Source organism: Ambystoma mexicanum, chromosome 12 (assembly GCF_040938575.1).
Source record: "Ambystoma mexicanum isolate Mex_15411 chromosome 12, UKY_AmexF1_1, whole genome shotgun sequence".
NCBI classification, from domain to species: Eukaryota; Metazoa; Chordata; class Amphibia; order Caudata; family Ambystomatidae; genus Ambystoma; species Ambystoma mexicanum.
In genome coordinates this window covers 1,112,455,585-1,112,474,069 of record NC_090936.1, presented here as the reverse complement: position 1 = coordinate 1,112,474,069, position 18,485 = coordinate 1,112,455,585, and the positions used below count along the sequence as shown (strand labels likewise).

Below are 18,485 nucleotides of genomic sequence, written 5' to 3'. Positions count from 1 at the left end.
AAATATTCTGTTCATAATAAAACAAATACAAAACCATGTCAAAAAGAATGTCATATAAACACATGTTAAGAATTCGATCACACACAAAATCCTAATGCTCATAAGAATATACAAAAATGTATATTCATAACAATATACAAGTATTTCACACAACCCATAAAAAGGTCCATAAGAGGCCACTTCATTCAGCTTCAGGCTGTTCAGAAAATTCACCGAGACCACAATCGGTTTCTGACTTCCATAAAGACATGTTTCCCAAAAACCAATCATGATCCATATTAATAGTGAAAAAACGTTTTGGAATGCAAGTACCTCGGCGATCTAAGAGCAGTTCATTCCACCAATAGGTGCCTCAGGACTTCAACTTTTTCCCCTCGTTTGCAGAAACAACACATCCCAGTCTCATCCACCAATTTACACCTAAACAGTACTTCTCTCGTTAAAAAAAAAAGGGTTCCAGCGGAAACGTAGAAATTACATTCTTATCTTAACACTCTGAAATCTTACTGAATAAAGGGCTATGGAGCCTCCAGACTTGTGTTAGTTACAACTGTAAGTGATTCAGGGTAAAATAACCATGTAGAGATTGGATAGATTGACACCAGCCCTGATTTAATAACGATTTTGTTAACCCTAATTGGTTCATTCACCAGGTCTTCATCCAAAAAACCATACTCCAACAACAATGACTTACAGCGCTCTACGTAGTCCTCTAGTGTGGGCACCTGTAAATTCTCCATAACTTCTGCTGAGGCACTATATAAAGTATTTTCAGGCGCTAGTAAAAATGTCCGATAGTGTGACAGGATGCGCCAATGATCCTTCACCTTAATGGAATTTAACATATCCGAGAAAGTATCATGTGTGGTTGCAACTAGAGGCCAAATAAGCCGAATAGGAGGAGACTTCAAGAACAGCATTGGTGCACCCATCAAGTGATTGCTTGTTACCTTGAAAAGAACAAAGGAAGAATACTATTTGGAGTGTGATCACTGAAAAAGCAAGTTAGTCAGATATGAAGCCAACAGCCAAAATCAATCTGTGCCAGACAACCTGGAAGAATGGCATGATTGGTAATATTAAACAGAGACAACTCTGCAAGGTAAGAGCACAGACCACTAGCGTTCTCCAAAGGCACAGATTAGCTGTTATATATGTTATCTAAATATTTACTGAAAAGACCCATACATTTTATTTCACCAATTCTTCAGTCAAAGTGATGGATCAGTCCACTCCAGACATTTTAAGATATATCGGGAGTAACAACCTATTCACTAGATCACATCTCCCGTACTAGGAAGAAGCAATGCATTTTTCAATGTGAACTGGCTCATCTTCACCACCCACCATTCAATAGGAACGCCCCTCCCTAAATCGTTCCATCCCCAACTCAAATAGCAATTCTCATCCCCACAAAAGCAAGCTGTGTCGTTACAAGCAAGCTTATTTTAAGCCATCTATATGTAGTCCTTGATCGTTTTGCTCCCATGGCACTGCACCTACCTTCCCCCATCACTGACAATTGGCAGGGGTGTACCTTTAGCAACGCTGAATTTGACCAGGATATAGGCAGGGCACTCAATCTAACCTGACTTGGGAGTAATATGACCTGCTTTATAATTATATTCGCCCTCCACAATCTAGTATTAGGAGGCTGCTTTCATTCCTCGCAAATATACTATTCCTTGGGCTTTACAATCCTTGGAATCGGAGTCACCCTTCTACCAATCCAACACTTGGCACAGCCCCTCCACCATCCGAACTCCCCTCTGGAGGAAGAAAGCAGGTATATTGGTATGACGCCTTATATACAACGAGCATCCTCACCCCAGAGCTGTAGGTGCAGAAACGTCATCCACCGGTCCATCTGCCTGTGTCAAACCCCCTGCCGACCACAGGTCTCGCCTTCAAAATGCACAAGAGGGTGACGGGTGATTAGAATCAAGATTCGTGGATCTTCCCTGCTATCCCTTCACAATTCTGTCCTCTCCTTCACAACAAGAGGCTACTGAATGTCTGCGTGTTGGTGCCTTAACAGATAAAATTGAAAAATCTCCCAGCAACGCTAAACTGTCCCCTTTATAGACTACTGTGCATCTATCTTTGCAGGCACTGGCGATCCTGCTGTCTCCTTCATAACCCACCTCACCTGGGCGTTCTTACCCACAGAACTGCCTGTTAACCTGTCACCTCTGCCCAGCTGTGCGGTTCTCTCTGCTGTCAAAGCTCCGTACTAACAAAGTTCTACACTCCTCAGCTGTTGTTGGAATCTCTTAAGAAACTCTTCTTCCCAGTCCCCTGCACTCTCAGAGTTCATCCGTCTGGAGCTGTTGCGTGCATCTCTGCAGACACTCCTCATGCACCCAATGCGCCCCCCCCAGTACTCACAGAGTTCGCTGTACCGTTGACACCCCCGGCCCAGCTGCTGCAGATAGCGCTGCAGCACGTCGGTCAGCAGGTCGCAGGCGGTGAGCTGCACAGAGTCCCATCCCAGCGCCTGGCACACCTGTGCCACCGACACCCGCAGCAGCGCCCGAGAGTACCGCTCGCACATCCCGCCACTGGCGGGTGGCCCGTCACCTCTCGCGCCCCCGGGGCTCCATCCCGGCGGCTGGTGGCCGGACCGCGGCCTCACACTCCGGCCTCTTTCCGCGCTATCGCCAGCGCCGCCATCTTGGGACGCGCACCTCCCAGTCCCTTCCCCGGGCCGCGCCGAGCGATCGCCGAGCTCATCGTTCCCAAAGCGATTGCTCGGCAGTCGATCCACAAGGCCGTGGGAGAAAACCGGCTGAAACGCCTACTTACTCCATGTGCATTTGCTTGACGTAAACATTGGCATCTAAACCACCACCAAAGTTCTTTTTTGTTCAAATGTTTTTTTTTATATTGAATTTTTTACCAAGAACATGATTGAAAGACATATTTACTTTAGTACAAATTGTAGCTGTATTCATTCATACACGTTATAATCTGGAAGTGTGGAACTGAGGTCAATTTGTAGTGTACGTACATAATGTACTGGTTTTGAGATTTAACAGAGTAGGTGATAACAGACGTGTCACATCAATACACTTAATAGGTATCCTTCGTATACATTTAATGATTTGGTGATATTGTGCTAATTTCAAATCTTTATACATCCCATCACGGCAGGATATGTCTAATCAGTGTAGTATCTCGCAAGTGGACCTCCTTACGCTGCTAGTAAGCCACCCTCATTCATACAAGGATACACCGACACAGGAGCTGGGGTGCAACACTTCTTTACTTCATGGCCGTCAGCCTCGAACCCTCTTTCTGGCGGTAGCCCCGCCCCTTCCTACACGTAGGTCGCAGCCCACTGATTAATGGTAACAAACAGAGGACTTGTCATGTTGTTCCTATGGGCATAGCGCCCGTCCACCTCATTAGGTGGCCGGACCGCCATTGCGGTCCTTCTTCCCACCACACGGGAAGTGACGTTGGGGTGTGGGAGGGGGTTGAGGGGTTTCGCCAGTTCATGCCTGGCAGTTAATAAAGCAGGTTATCTCTACAACGGCTCCCGCGTGATATGTGCCTCTGTCGGTTTGAGGACCGAGCAAAACCTCACATCTGGCAACGAAGGTGTGTATTACACCCACCCGTGCCACGGAGGCCTGCAGTCGAGCGGTGTACAGCGCGTCGGGGCACCTCCAACCCTGAGGCCCGAAGGCCCGGAAAGGCACTCAGAGGAATGCGGTCAAGCGGCGCGGCACGTCAGCGCTCCTCTCGGGGAAGAGGCCCCGGCGGAGGGATTCACTTCAACGCCGCAGACAAAGCGAGCGCCGGCCCCAGCGGACACGGAGCACAGGAGTGCCCGATTAGCCACGGGGCAGCTCCCAGCACGTGCGCATCACGCCGACCCAGCCCTGCCCCCCCCATCCATCACACGCTGCCAGGAAACGGCGGGAACCCCACAAAGGAGGAAACTCCGTCACAAACGGCAGCCACACTCTGCTGAAGCGTATCAGCACCTCAAGATATCACTGGGCAAAGACAAGCCCCGGACAGTACGTAAGCACCGGCCTGAATCAAGCAAGCCATCCACACCATGTCGTCTCCTACAAGTCCTGCAGCATCGTCATCAGGAAGTGCAGGAGCCATCGCGGATGATCCTCAACAGGCACAAGGATCAGGTAACAACTCACAAAATCTGCCTATACCCAGCACATTTGATGTCAGGGACACATCCAATCTGGGACCCAGATGGATCATATGGCTGAGGGACTTTAAGTTCTATGCAGGGGCAATTGGTCTGATTGATGACGCAAGGCTAAAAACACCTTATTCATGACGGTAGGCCCAGAGGTCAGGGACATAGCAGGAGAGCTGATGAACGTAGACACCGTCACATATGATGAACTCCGCGGAAAACTCTCCGAATACTTCACCCCCCACAGCAATATTGACTATGAGCGACATGTATTCCACACTACCAGACAGGAAAAAGGAGAATCGCTGGACAACTTTGTGATGCGTTTGCGCATCAAGCTGAAATACTGTGAATTTCATAAATATTCCAATGAAGAGGTGTTAAGATCCCAGGCCATAGCCGGCTGCGTGTCACAATCATTCAGGAAACAACTTCTCCAAAAGCAAAGATCCCTAGAGGAAATCCTCGCATTAGCCAGAATGGAGGCGGCTGTAGAATCGCAGCTGGATAGTCTAGGCAAGGTCGCCATCCAACAACCATCATCCAATTCGGACACCATCAACAAACTCTTTGCCGCCCCCTCACAGAGCGGCAAACGCACCGACGCCACATGCTATCGATGCGGATACGAATATCCACACGTGGGCGAGTGCCCCGCCATTGGACAGAAATGTGCCGCCTGCGGTGGAATGGACCACTACAGAGCCGCCTGCAAAAATGCGCCAGGACCTGTAACCAAAAGGTCACGACAATATGAAAGAAGGAGAAGCTCACGAATCATGCCCTCTCACGGGAAGGGGGGAAGAAGAACAAATAGGACCAAAACGAGAAGACAGGACCCGAAGGAACTCGTACGCAAGAGAAGACAGAAAATCATCAGACGGGTCCAGAAGATCTCAGAGGAGAAGATTTGTCTGTTACATTGAAATGAGATCCCCGTCTGGCAGTGAATCTCAGTCGTCAAAGGAAGACCAACGGAAGAAAGGGTATGTGTGGGCACTCAACAATGCCACTGCCACCCAACACAGTCCCACACTCACGTTACAAGTCAACAACACAAGCTTGAATTCCTCATCGACACGGGGCAACAGTCAACATTATCAGTGAATAGGCATACAACTCGCTGGTCAGCCCCCCGAAAATCAGGAAAGCCACGGTGGACATCTACCCATACGGCGCCACCACCCCGTTACCCTGCAAAGGGACTATCTCTGCATGGTGTGTGCACAAATCACACGCGGCAAAGATTCCTCTACACATCCTAAAGACTGAAGCCAACAGTGGGTACATTCTCAGTTTCAAGACGGCCGTCGAAATGGGTTTGGTGCACATACTGTATCAACTCATGGCCCACAAATACTTTGCCAGACCTGAGGCGATAGAACAAACATTTCCAAACCTATTCAAAGGACTGGGCAAACTGAAACACAGGAAGGTACAACTGCACATAAATCCGGACATACCAGCAGTTGCCCAACACTATCGAGGGATACCTGTGAACATTCAACACCAACTTGAAGAGGAACTAAACAAGCTCATCCAACTCAACGTAATCGAACCAGTATCAGGTCCCACGCCATGGGTATCCCCCATTGTTCCCATCCCTAAAAAGTCACCCGACGGATCTATTTGCTTGTGCGTAGACATGAGGAGGGCAAATGAAGCTATTGAGAGGGAGAGACATCAGGCGGCCCGTATAACTGATATGATCCACCTCCTACATGGGCCTCAAGTCTTCTCCAAATTGAATCCCACAAAAGGATACCACCAGATTGAAATTGCACCCGAATCCAGATACATAACGACGTTCGTCACACACCTGGGCTTATTCCAGTACAAAAGGCTCAGTTTCGGGATATCCTCTGCAGCCGAAATTTTTCAAGAAGAAATACACAGAGTCATCAGGCACGTACCGAACTGCCTAAATTACTCCGATGATGTTCTGGTCTATGGAAAGACGAAGGAAGAGCATGACACCGCTCTCCATAGAGTGTGCGAAGCGCTAGAAGCGGCGGGATTAACGCTGAATAAGGCCAAATGCGAATTTGGGAAAGGCTCGTTACGTTTTTTCGATCACATATTCTCCAGCAAGGGAATGCGGCCGGACCCGGACAAAGTGGCTGCCCTCAATTCAGCCGCACCCCCAACCACCGCGACCGAGCTCAGGTCATTCCTTGGACTGGCCAGCTACTGCTCCAGGTACCTTAAGGACTACGCTACGATCAGCTACCCCCTGCATCTACTAACGAGAAAGGACCAACCCTTCACGTGGTCCACGAACTGTCAGAGGGCATTCGAAGAAATACGGGATGCCATCACAAGAGCGGAGGACATGGCTTACTTTGATGCCAAACGGCACACGGAAGTAATCGTCGACGCCAGCCCCGTTGGCCTGGGTGCCATACTAACACAAATTGACCCTCAGGCGCCCACAAACGTATACGTAGTGGCATACGCCAGCAGGAGCCTAACCCCCACAGAACAAGTGTACTCACAAGCTGAAAATGAAAGCTTGGCGGTAGTATGGGCATGCGAGTACTTCCACCTCTTCCTGTATGGCAAGGAGTTCACCGTAATAACGGATCATCAGGCCCTACTCACAATCTACGGAGATCCAAAATCAAGAATGCCCCCGAGAATAGCCAGATGGGGCCTACGTCTACAAGATTACAAATTCACCATCAAGCACCGCCTGGGCAAAGAAGACAACCCGGCGGACTATCTGTCTCGACACCCCACTGGACCCGCCAGTCCTCAACCATCCATTGCAGATGAATATCTTAACTACGTTGTACATCACCTGCAAACGCTGCCCGTGGGATGGGCAGAAGTAATCACACAATCGGAGCAGGACCCAGTGCTACGCATCATACGCCACTGCATACAAGAAGAAAGGAGAGCACACATGCGGCAGCAAGCGAGGCAGGAATCGGAGGATGTCCAAGATGACGTCAAACACATACACCAAGTCCGAGATGAACTCTCCATAGTTGATGAACACGTAGTACTAAAAGGGTGCAAAGTACTCCTCCCGAAATTGCTACGAGCCAGGACGATACACGTTGCGCACGAAAGTTACCGAGGGGTGGTAGCCACCAAAAGACTACTGAGGCAGAAAGTGTGGTTCCCCAGACTGGATGCAATGGTGGAAGACATAGTGGGCAAATGCTCGACGTGCGCACAAGTGGCACCACCCCCACATCCAAATCCGCTACACATGTCACCCCTACCAGGGCACGTGTGGGAGGAACTAGCGGTAGACTTCTTCGGACCGCTGAGAGACGGCACATATGTACTGGTGCTAAGAGATGAACACTCAAGATTTCCAGAGGCTCAAATTGTCAACAGCACCGCTGCCTCAAGCCTCATCCCAGCACTAGACCGCATGTTGTCCACGTATGGCATACCCAAGATCATAAAGTCGGACAACGGAGCGCCATTCATGAGTCAGGACTTTGAGAACTTTTCAAAGTATATGGGGTTCCAACACCGTAAGATATCGCCCCGATGGCCTCAGGCGAATGGCATGGTTGAAAGATTCATGTCCAACATTAAACGAACTCTACAAATAGCAGCCATACTCAATAAACCTTTTGAACAAGCACTTTATCAGTTCCTCAGAGATTATCGACACACCCCTTATAGCACAACAGGAATATGCCCGGCTGACTTGATGTTCAGACGACCGGTCCAAACAAGACTACCGGAAGACACCCACTCAGCAGAGGCCACACCACTAGAACAGGAGGGCCGAACCAAAGATGACACAGCAAAAGGCAAAATGAAAGAGACTGCTGACCATAAGAGGAAAGCTCAAGAGTCAAACATCGAACCAGGGGACCAAGTGTGGATGCGACAGCCGAAGCAAAGAAAGGAGGACGCCACTTTCGCAAAAGAATCGCTGACTGTCACACAGAGGAAAGGAACGATGATCACAGCACAAAGGATGGACAAATCCTCAGTAACTCGGAACGTATCACACTTCAAGCCTCGGACAGAACAGAGCTGAAGACAGTGGCGATGACAGAGGGAGGGACGCCTCCTATCTGGGAGATGGTGAGGCCTCCGACAGCGAAGACAGCACAATACAACATGAAGAGACGGGATGGACCCCGCGAAGGACAGGCCGGCCACAGAGAAGCCGGATAAAACCTCACAGACTCATTGAGGAAATGGAGTGAAAAGGGACAAGCACCTCGCACGTTAAAAAGGGGGGAGATGTCATGTTGTTCCTATGGGCATACCGCCCGTCCACCTCGTTAGGTGGGTGGACCGCCGTTGCAGACCTTCTTCCCACCACACGGGAAGTGACGTTGGGGTGTGGGAGGGGGTTGAGGGGTTTCTGCAGTTCATGCCTGGCAGTTAATAAAGCAGGTTATCTCTACAACGGCTCTCGCGTGATATGTGCCTCTGTCGGTTTGAGGACCGAGCAAAACCTCACAGGACTCGTCCTCGGAACACATAAATACTGGCGACACCATACCCTCCCCTTACTAAACATTTAGTCGTGCATTTAGTTAATTTCTTCAATGAGGCGATGTGGTTTCTTTCTTGTTCTCTGTGGTCAACAATCCACTTTCGCCGATGGGTCTGTCCGTGTTTCTGGCGCTGTGTCGCCCTCGGAGGCTTTGTTGTCTCCTTCATAGGGAGCGTCCCATTGCGATAACGTGTCATCATGTTTGTGTTGCCTGAACCTGTGGTATCAGGCATCCTTCTGAAGTGAGATGAGTTTCTTGTTATGACTCTGCTGTCTCCTTCCTCTTCCGGGGTGATGAGTGATCCCTTTTTCTTGACGATGATGAGTGGTGCTTCATTAAATGGAGCTACGTTTTTGCGCTGTTGAGGTTGACAGACGACTACCAGGTCCCCTGGTGCCAGGTCACTTCTCTTGGCCCTGCGAGTTCCATCGGCAGCTCTCTTTATGTTCTCTTTCGTGAGCGTGTCTTTCTCTCTCATTTCAGTGTCATTCTCATACTGATCTTCCTCAGCTGCCACATGTGGCAGCCGCGTTCTGATGGTTCGCCCAAACATCACCTCAGATGGTGACTTCCCAGTGGTGCTGTGTGGGGTGTTTCTGTAGTCTCGCATGAGTTGGTATAGTAGCTTCTCGACAGGTTATCCGGTGAGGCGCGCGATTTGTGTCATGCGTTTGATGTTACTCATGAAGCGTTCAACTGTTCCGTTTGCCTGTGGCCATAAGGGTGTCACCTTTCTGTGGCGAAAACCCATATATTCGGCGAATCTTTGGAAATCTTGTCCAGTGAATGGAGGTCCGTTGTCGGACTTGACTATCCTGGGTATTCCGTAGGTTGCAAACTTCCGATCAAGGGCTGGGATGGTGTGATGTGCGGAGGTGGACGGGACTATCTGCAAGTCGGGGTATCTTGAATATTCGTCCACAGCTACCAGTATGTATTCACCTCCTTCCATGGGCCCAATGTGGTCGATGGCTATTTCCTCCCATGTACCTTCGGGCAGCGCTGTCATGCTTAGGGGTTCAGGTGATGTATGTGGCTTCACGAGTGCACACGTTGGACAGTTCTGCAGTAGTTCTTCTACTGAGGTGTCTAGATGGGGGAACCACAGTCTTTGTCTTAGCATCCTTTTAGTGTATACAATGCCCCTGTGTCCTTCGTGTGCTAGTTCTAGCACTTTCTGTCGCAAACTTCGCGGTATAACGAGCTTGGTTCCTTTTAGCAGTAGTCCTTCCTCCGACTTCGCAAGTTCTTCTCTTACGGCTAGGAGGCAGGTGACATCTTGTCTCGTGTCACCATTCATTGTTTCACGGATCTGCTTTGCATGCTTCCATCACCCTGTTTCTAGGCATCTTAGTATGACTTGGATTCCTTGGTCAGTATTCGATTCACGTGCTATCTGCTCCATGTCAAGCCCTTGTGGTGTGCTGCTGTGGATGACGTATCTTATGTTTTGATCAGCTATGGACGGTTCTGGTCCGCACTTTTCTCTTGGATGACGGGAGAGAAAATCGGCAGAGTTCTGTTCTTTCCCCAGCCCGTGTGTGATGGTAAACTGGTAGTCCTGTAACCGCAGGGCCCACCTGGCTATTCTAGGTGGCATCTTCGCCTGGGGGTTGCCATACATGAATATGAGTGCCTGGTGGTCTGTTACTACTACAAAAGGCTTTCCATACAGGAAGAGGTGAAAGTGCTCGCAGGCCCAGACGACCGCTAGTCCTTCCTTCTCTGCCTGAGAGTAGGCTTGCTCATTTTAGGAGAGGCTTCGGCTGGCGTAGGATATTATGTGCTTCCCACTTCCTTCTCTGTCGTCCTGTTGCATGAGAATGGCACCTAGGCCGACGGGACTGGCATCAACGATGAGTTTCGTGGTTTTCTTTGGGTCAAAGTATGCCATGTTTCGGGCGTCGGAGATGCAGTCCTTGATTATTTGGAAGGCCTCTTGGCATTTAGGTGACCAGACAAACTCAGTGTTTAACTTGTTGAGGGCTCTGAGCGGTTCGCTGATGGACGCAAAGTCTTGTATGTACCTCGTGCAATAGCTTGCAAGTCCTAGGAAGGATCTGAGGTCTGAGGTGGTGGTGGGTGGCTCAGCTTCTCGGAGTGCGCTAACTTTCTCCGGATCTGGCGTCATGCCCTTTTCTGAAAATATTTGCCCAAAGAATCAGAGTGTCCTTTGCGAAACTCGCACTTCTCCTTGTTTAAAGTGAGCCGGGCTTCTTCTAGGGCCATGCAGACTCTCATTAGTGTGTCATCGTGTTGCTCTTGAGTCTGGCCGAAGACCAAGATGTCGTCGCTATAGTTCAAACAGTTGGGTACGTGTTTGATGACATTGTGTATTTCTGCTTGGAATATTTCCGCCGCGGAGGATACCCCAAAACTGAGCCGTTTATAACGGAATAAACCTAGGTGGGTGACAAAAGTGGTTATGTAGGGGAGCTCTTGCAGCTGGTGGTAGCGATTGTTTAGGTCCAATTTGAAGAATACTGTCGCTCCATTTAATAGGTGCACCATGTCTGTTATTCATGGGGCTTGATGTCGTTCTCTCAGGATGGCTTTGTTTGGTCTCCTCATGTCTACACATATCCGGATGTCGGGGGAGTCTCTTTTGGGCACCGGTATTATAGGGGAGACCCATGGTGTGGGGCCTTCTGCTGGCTCAATGATATCTGCCTCGAGCAATTTGGTCAGTTCATTCTCGACTTGCTTCTGAATGTTTATGGGGATGCATGCCCCTGCAGTGTTGTGCCACTGGTGGGATGCTGGTGTTGATGTGGAGTTCGATCTGTCTGTTCTTCAGTTTTCCAAGGCCTTTGAATAATGATGGGAAAACTTGGTCAATGCTTGCTGTCGGGTCTAAATATTTATGCACCATGAGGCGGTATAATATGTGAATGAGTCTCATCTCTATGGCTGCTTGATAGATTAGTATGCACCCGCTCTCGGTGGAAGCCTCTATTACATGCATGGGGATGCTTTTCTCGTGTTCCTTGTATCGGCATGATGTTTTTGAGCCTTATGGATAGATGATGGCTCTTGCTGGCTGTAGGCGAGGGGCGTGTGGTATGCTTTCGTAAACTTCCTCACTGATTACGTTCACGGTTGCCGCCGTATCTATAAAAAATTTAGTAGCAGTTTGATTGATTTGTATTCGTAGTATTGGGCTGTGTTCCTTTGCTGTGCTGTTTCCAAGGGCGTATAAATACCCCTTTTTCCGTGGTGCTTCTTGGTGTTTCTCCGGTCGGCGGGTTCTCTCTTCTGATGACGCACTTGACACGCTGTCCGATTGCGACTGTTCTATGAGGCACCGTACGTATCTCCTGGGTCTTCTTCTTGTCCTGGATGGGGTGGTTTTGCTCTCCCTCCAGTTTTTTTTTTTCTTGTCTTCTTTCCGGTTGTTCGTTGTAGTGTCTGTGACGTCCTTGTTCGTGGGGTTGGTGTGCTGCCCGGTGGTGCTGCGTGGGGGTTTGCTCCAGTTCTGTTGTGGGGTTCCTTCATGGGGGTACTCGTGTCCACACCGGTAGCAGAACGGATCGCTGTTGGTTCTCGCTGTTCCTTCTAACTTGTTGAGGCTTCTGTGCTTACCGTGCGTGATTTTTATTTCCTCCAGGCCCTCTACTTGCGCTGCGAGGGCAGCATCTGATCGTGCCAGCCGTAGGATTTCTTCTAGGTTTCTCGGCTGTTGAAGCAGTCGTTTTCGAAAGTCAGCGCTTTCGCACCCCACTATGATCTGCGACCTGAGGGTCTCCTCATTTGAGTAGTTGTTGAAATCACAGTGCTTCATTTTCGCTCTTAACCTCATGATGAATGCATCTATGGTTTCTCCTCTGTTTTGCTTGGTGCTGTGGAATACATGCAGTTCATAGTCCACATTTGTGTGTGGCGTGAAGTATTCCGTGAGCGTTGTCTTTAGTTTGGCGTAGGAGTCTACGGTGTTTTCTGGTATTTCGTCAAGGATGTCTCGCATGTTAGATCCTACGGCATGGATTAAGAGGTTTAGTTTTTGCTTATCCTCTAGTGGTCCGGCCGCTTTTAGGCATACTTCGAAGTCCCTCAACCACCTTTTCCATCTTGATCCGAGGGTGCCGGTGTCAGTGAGGTCAAAATTTGCTGGCAGTTGGGCTAAAAGGCTGTCTGTCATCTTTCTGGGTTCTGGTCTGGCCGGAGTCACTGGGATTGTCAGTGACTCCCCTTCCGATCCACTCATGGGCTGATCTTCTGGCGCTGTACTAGCTGCGTGGCCCGCGAGGCCTGCTGTCCTGTGTGCAGCCGTTCTGGGGATGCCAGGGGCGGAGGGGCGCTGTGCCACGTGTTGACGGGCCTGTGGAGCCTAGCTTTTGTGGCGCGCCCTGGAGCCTTGTGCGTGTTGGGGTTTATGATCTTACCCCTCTTATCCTTGTGGCGCCAACTCGGGAAGCCGTGTCCCTGCCGCTCTTCTCTGTGTTGTTTTTCGCCATAGCCGTTGGTGGGAGGGTCAGTACTCCTTAGCCGCCCGGAGATGTGAACAGGGAGCCGCTGCTCCACCTACAGGTGATTGGATGCGCCTACCGGTGTCGTTGCCGTTGGCGGGAAAGGTTTTCCCTTCCCCCCCACCCGGACGGATGATACGCGGGGAGACGCAGTAGCTGTTCCACCCACGTGGGATGTGCGCGTTGGAGCCTTGGTTGAGCTTGCGCTGGGGCTCGTTTCGACGGCAGGGAGCCTTCTCGCTTCAACCCGCTGTCTCCAGGAACCCTCGACCGGAAGATGTCCTGCGGCTCCAGTGGTGCCTCACTGCTCACCACGAGCGCTTTGGACCTGAGGTGGCGGGCACGGTGGAAAATACGTGTCCGCTTCGTTGCCAATGTAGTATCTCGCAAGTGGACCTCCTTACGCTGCTAGTCAGCCACCCTCATTCATACAAAGATACACCGACACAGGAGCTGGGGTGCAACACTTCTTTACTTCATGGCCGTCAGCCTCGAACCCTCTTTCTGGCGGTAGCCGCGCCCCTTCCTACACGTGGGTCGCAGCCCACTGATTAATGGTAACAAACAGAAGACTCGTCCTCGGAACACATAAACACTGGCGACACCACAATCAGGACGTCCATTGGGTGACCCAATACAATGGCACTAACAGAAGGAACAGTGTGCTCAAGTTTCGCGTGGCCATAACTAAGAATGGCATTCCAAACTGTTTTCGCTTGGAATTCTGGGACTTTAAGTTTTCCTCCTCTTTCAAATGGTAAAGAAAACACTACAAGTACCATAATTCAAAGGGCAAAAAACAGAACTGGATGGCCGCTTCACGCGAAACGGGAAACTTGCTTGGGTGCAGTAATGCTGCCCCTATAAGGGCTGCACACACGCATCAGAGTGATGTTGCGCTCCGCCGCGTGCAGTATAAATAAAGGGGACGTTCCCGGCCGCTTAGAGCGATCATGGAGCCCGAACCACATGGACGTGTCTGCGTGAGGTCTGTGGCGGGAGTGGGCTCACGGACACCCGTGTGTGCACAGGGCGCACCACTACATTGGTGATGAGGTGGGACTGCATCCCTGGCCGGGCGGTGATATTGACAGTGATTTTTTGTGTGTTTTCTTAACATCTGCACCGTCCGATCATGCCGCAGGGATAGATGCAGTCCACAGCAGTGGCGACGAGGTGGGACAGCATCCCTGGCCGGGCGGTGATATTGAGAGTGATTTTTTGTGTGTTTTCTTAACATCCGCACCGTTCGATAATGCCGCAGGGATGGATGCAGTCCACGCGGTCGGCTGCCATTTTGTGACCGGGCCTAGGAAGGCCGTGGCTTTGTTTCGGAAACATCTAGAGGCCATCCAGGGCCAATTTTTGGAATGCTTAGCAGCAGAAGGCTGGTTATACCACATGCTGTGGTTTGGATGAAGATTTTGCATTTGTGTCGTTTTACATCGATTGAATGGTGGTTCCAGGGGAGACCTGCTAAGCTGGTAGGACAGACTCTGGGGCCACCTGGCTCAATTTTTGGGACTCCCACCCACAGGGTGGAACAGACTTGATGACATCCTCCTGGCAAGATTGAATGTGCATTCTAGGATCCAGCTGGTGAAGGGGTTTGGTCAACATCTTCCTACCTACAAGAAGGAGTTTGAGTTGCGGTCTTTGGGGTCTCATACAAAGGTGCTTGTGTGCTCAATGCCATGGATGGCGATGGACAGGCGGCACCTCAACAGCAACTAGATCAAGGTCAGCCTCAAGCACAGCCCCATCAGGCGGGCCGTCCAACCCCCAGTACAACCTCCTGTAGCGGCTGTGCAACCTCCAGTACAACCTTCTGTAGTGGCCGTTCAACCTCCAGTACAACCTCCTGTAGCGGCTGTTCAACCTCCAGCTCAGCCCCCTGCAATGGCTGCACCACAACTACCGGGTGCAAGACCCCCAGGTGCATTACTACCAATGCCTGAGTTTGATATTTCGGGGGCACCTTCAAGCCTGGGGCCATGCTGGAAGATGTGGCTGGATAGACTGGAAATGTATTTCCGCGCCACGATGGAGACTAATGATGACAGCAAGATGGCCACCTTGCTGTACTGTGCAGGACCAGCGGTGCATGAGGTATTTTTGTCACTCCAGCCACGCAATGTCTCATATGCGGCAGCGAAGGATGCTCTCCATGACTATTTCCTCCCCCTTGCAAATGCAGACTATGAGAGATTCCTCATGGGGGCAGCATGCCAGCAAGATGATGAGACACTTGATACGTTCTATGGGAGTTTGAGAAGGTTGGCAGTGCCATGTGCATGTGTAGATCCAGAGACTATGATCAGGAACCAGCTGATCCAGGGATGCACGTCTGGCAAGTTGAGAAGACAAGTCCTGAGGGAACTCGGCATCACCCTTCCACGCATTCTGGAGCTCGGGCGGTGCCAGGAGGTTTCCGACCTGTGGGTGTCCCGAATGGAGGCTGGGGTGCGCCCCAGCAAGGCTGAAGAGGTCTGTGCAGTGGGACGTGGCAGGGGAGCAAGACGCTGTGGGATGAATCAACGAGAGAAGGGCTCGGCTCCTGTCAACTCCTGTTCCAAGTGTGGGTATGACATTCCCCATCCAGCAGAGTGCCCATCGATGGGAAAGACATGCGGCAGGTGTGTGGTGCCGACCACTATGCAAGAATGTTCAGAGGCAATACCCAGTAGTGGTGCCCCGAGGTCCGATGAGGACTGAGTTCTTCCGGCAACAGCGCCCATCGAATGTTGCTCAAGTGGATCAGGCAGAGGACAATCCAGCCCAGGAAGAGGATGAGGAGGAGAAAGAGGGGTACATGTTCTTTGTATCCAGCATTGGCGTATCTAGGGCAAAGACAAGGAGGCAGCCTCGATGCCAGGTGCTGGTGAACAAATCCTCTGTCCCCGTCCTGGTAGACACTGGGGCATCAGTGAATGTTATCGCTCGTGTACACTATGATGCCATGGTGTGCCCTCCTATCCTGACCCAGCCCAAAGTTTGCATCTTCACCTTTGGAGGTGTGGACCCCATCCAGTTGGACGGTGCATTCATTGCAGATGTAAAACATGGTGGGTCTGCGATAAGGGCCCGGTTCTACCTGACGCCTGTCAGCAGCAACACCCTGCTGAGCTGTGCGGTGGCAGCGGCACCGGGCATCGTGACCTTTGCGTATTCTGTATACGTTGATGACATTCAGATACTCCTGGAGAAACACACTGCTCTCATTGAAGGGATTGGGCAAATGGTTGGTGAGCCTGTGAAATTACAAATAGACGACTCGGTTCAACCCATTGCCCTCAAACATCGATGAGTCCCCTTTCACCTAAGAGATCTGGTGGACAAGGAGCTGGATAACTTGGTCAGGTTGGACATAATAGAAAAGGTGGAAGGCCCGAAACCATGGGTGTCTCCGATTGTAGTAGCTCGGAAACCGAAACAACCAAACTCTGTTCGCATTTCCGTGGACATGCGCCTGCCCAACAAGGCTATTAAGAGGGAGCAGCACCTCACACCCACAATTGATGACATTATTACTGAACTACAGGGTTCCCGGTACTTTTCAAAGCTGGACCTCCGTGCAGAGTACCATCAGGTGTGCTACAGCCCGAGTCGAGGTACATAAAAACTTTCACCACTCACAGGGTCTCTACAGATACAAGAGGCTGAGCTTCGGGGTGTCATCTGCGGCCGTAGTTTTTCAGAATATCATCCGTCAGGCGCTGGCAAATCTAGATGACATCCTGAACATTAGCAATGACATCCTTGTGTTTGCCAAATCAGAGTCGGAACACCTGGCGAAGCTGGCTAAGACTTTCGAATGCCTTCAGTCGCTGGGCCTGAACCTGCACCGGGAAAAGTGAGAGTTTCTCAGAACCACCATTGAGTTCTTTGGTTTTGTATTCAGGGCCGGTGGGGTGTCTCCTGATCCACGCAAGGTAAAGGACACCATGGAGGCCCGGGCCCCTGAAAACACCTCAGAGGTGAGGAGCTTCCTCGGAATTGTCACATACTGTGGCCGTTTCATCAGAAAACTGGCAGTAAGATCAGAGCGCCTCAGAACCCTCACCAAAAAGGACATGGCCTGGCAGTGGGGCCCACTTAAGCAGGCGGCTTTTGATGACATTAAAGGAGCCCTCACGGCGGAAGACATAATGGCCTTCTTCGATCCTGCGCTGGAGTCTAAAATAGTGGTGGACGCCAGCCCGTTTGGCCTGGGGGCAGTCCTGAGGCAGATAGACACCAACCAAGAGGTCCGCCCCATCGCGTATGCCAGCAGAGCGATATCAGTGGTAATATTGGGTGGCAGTCTCATATGCATTGAGAAGCGCAGGTTTTAGAGGTCATGGAGACATGGTCAATGATGCCATCTATATACATAGCCTCTGGGTAGGTTAGAGATAATATGAGATCAATACACGTATATTGTTATAAGGTGGATATATATATGTCATCATCATCATCTATTATTTCGGCACGCCATAAATGGTACATACAAAACAACAATCACAATAAATACATGAGTACATGAATGCATGCCTCATACACCAATTAAAAAAAGTTCCTTGAAAGCTTTAACCAATTTGGGTCGTTATACCCATCTTTGACAAATGAAAGATTTAAAACAAAGCAGTTCCAATCCCCCACGATAACAACGTACATAACGCATAATGCACAGAGCAATCCACGGCCGAGGTGCAGAGTTCCTAAGAGAAAAAATAAACGTACACCGCCCAACATGGCCAATCAGATCCAGCAGTGACATTCGTTTGGAACTAAAACCATACAACAAAAGAAAATTTGGAGGATCCTCTTTCTCTCACCTCGCCCCAAAAACCTGGAACGAGCTACCAAAGAACATACGTAACACAAGAGATCACCTCCTATTCAGAAAACTCCTAAAATCCTGGCCACTTCACCCCAAACCTAGAAAGAGTGCCTATGGAGGCACATACATCGCTGAAACAATTCTGAGAGAGGAAACAGATCATCCCTATGTCCCTTAGCTAATGACCATCATCTGAAGTAAGGGAAGAACAATCTAGAGAGATAAGCTAGAATCATACGAAAGAACGATCACAGAGAGATTGGGATGGAAGGGTACAGTTGATAATGTCAATAGTAAAGACAGGCAGCAATCGATCACCGACAGGAAATAGATAGGAAGGGAGCAGGTAATTGTAAAAATACAGCACCAATACCAGAGTGGGGAACAATACACGCCTCAACCTGTTACATAAAGGTCAGAAATAGCACAGCTGGGAACTTGCCACACCATCACTCCTAACAATTAGACGGACAGGAAAGAAAAAGAGAAAGAATATGCCTACTCCATAGGACAACCAAATACATAGAACAAGAATTATAAGGACTAAG

General features: G+C 50.1%; 1 protein-coding gene across 1 annotated transcript in view; it reads right to left on the bottom strand.

Moving 5' to 3' along the window:
* The window catches only part of TAF3 (TATA-box binding protein associated factor 3), a 765,220-nt gene extending 762,495 nt beyond the window's left edge, over positions 1-2,725 (bottom strand). Inside the window, exon 1 of the mRNA XM_069629680.1 lies at positions 2,389-2,725. Coding sequence (XP_069485781.1) covers positions 2,389-2,554 — 166 coding nt within the window. The 5' untranslated portion in view covers positions 2,555-2,725. The remainder of the gene's footprint in view (positions 1-2,388) is intronic.
* Between the last annotated feature and the right edge of the window lie 15,760 nt (positions 2,726-18,485).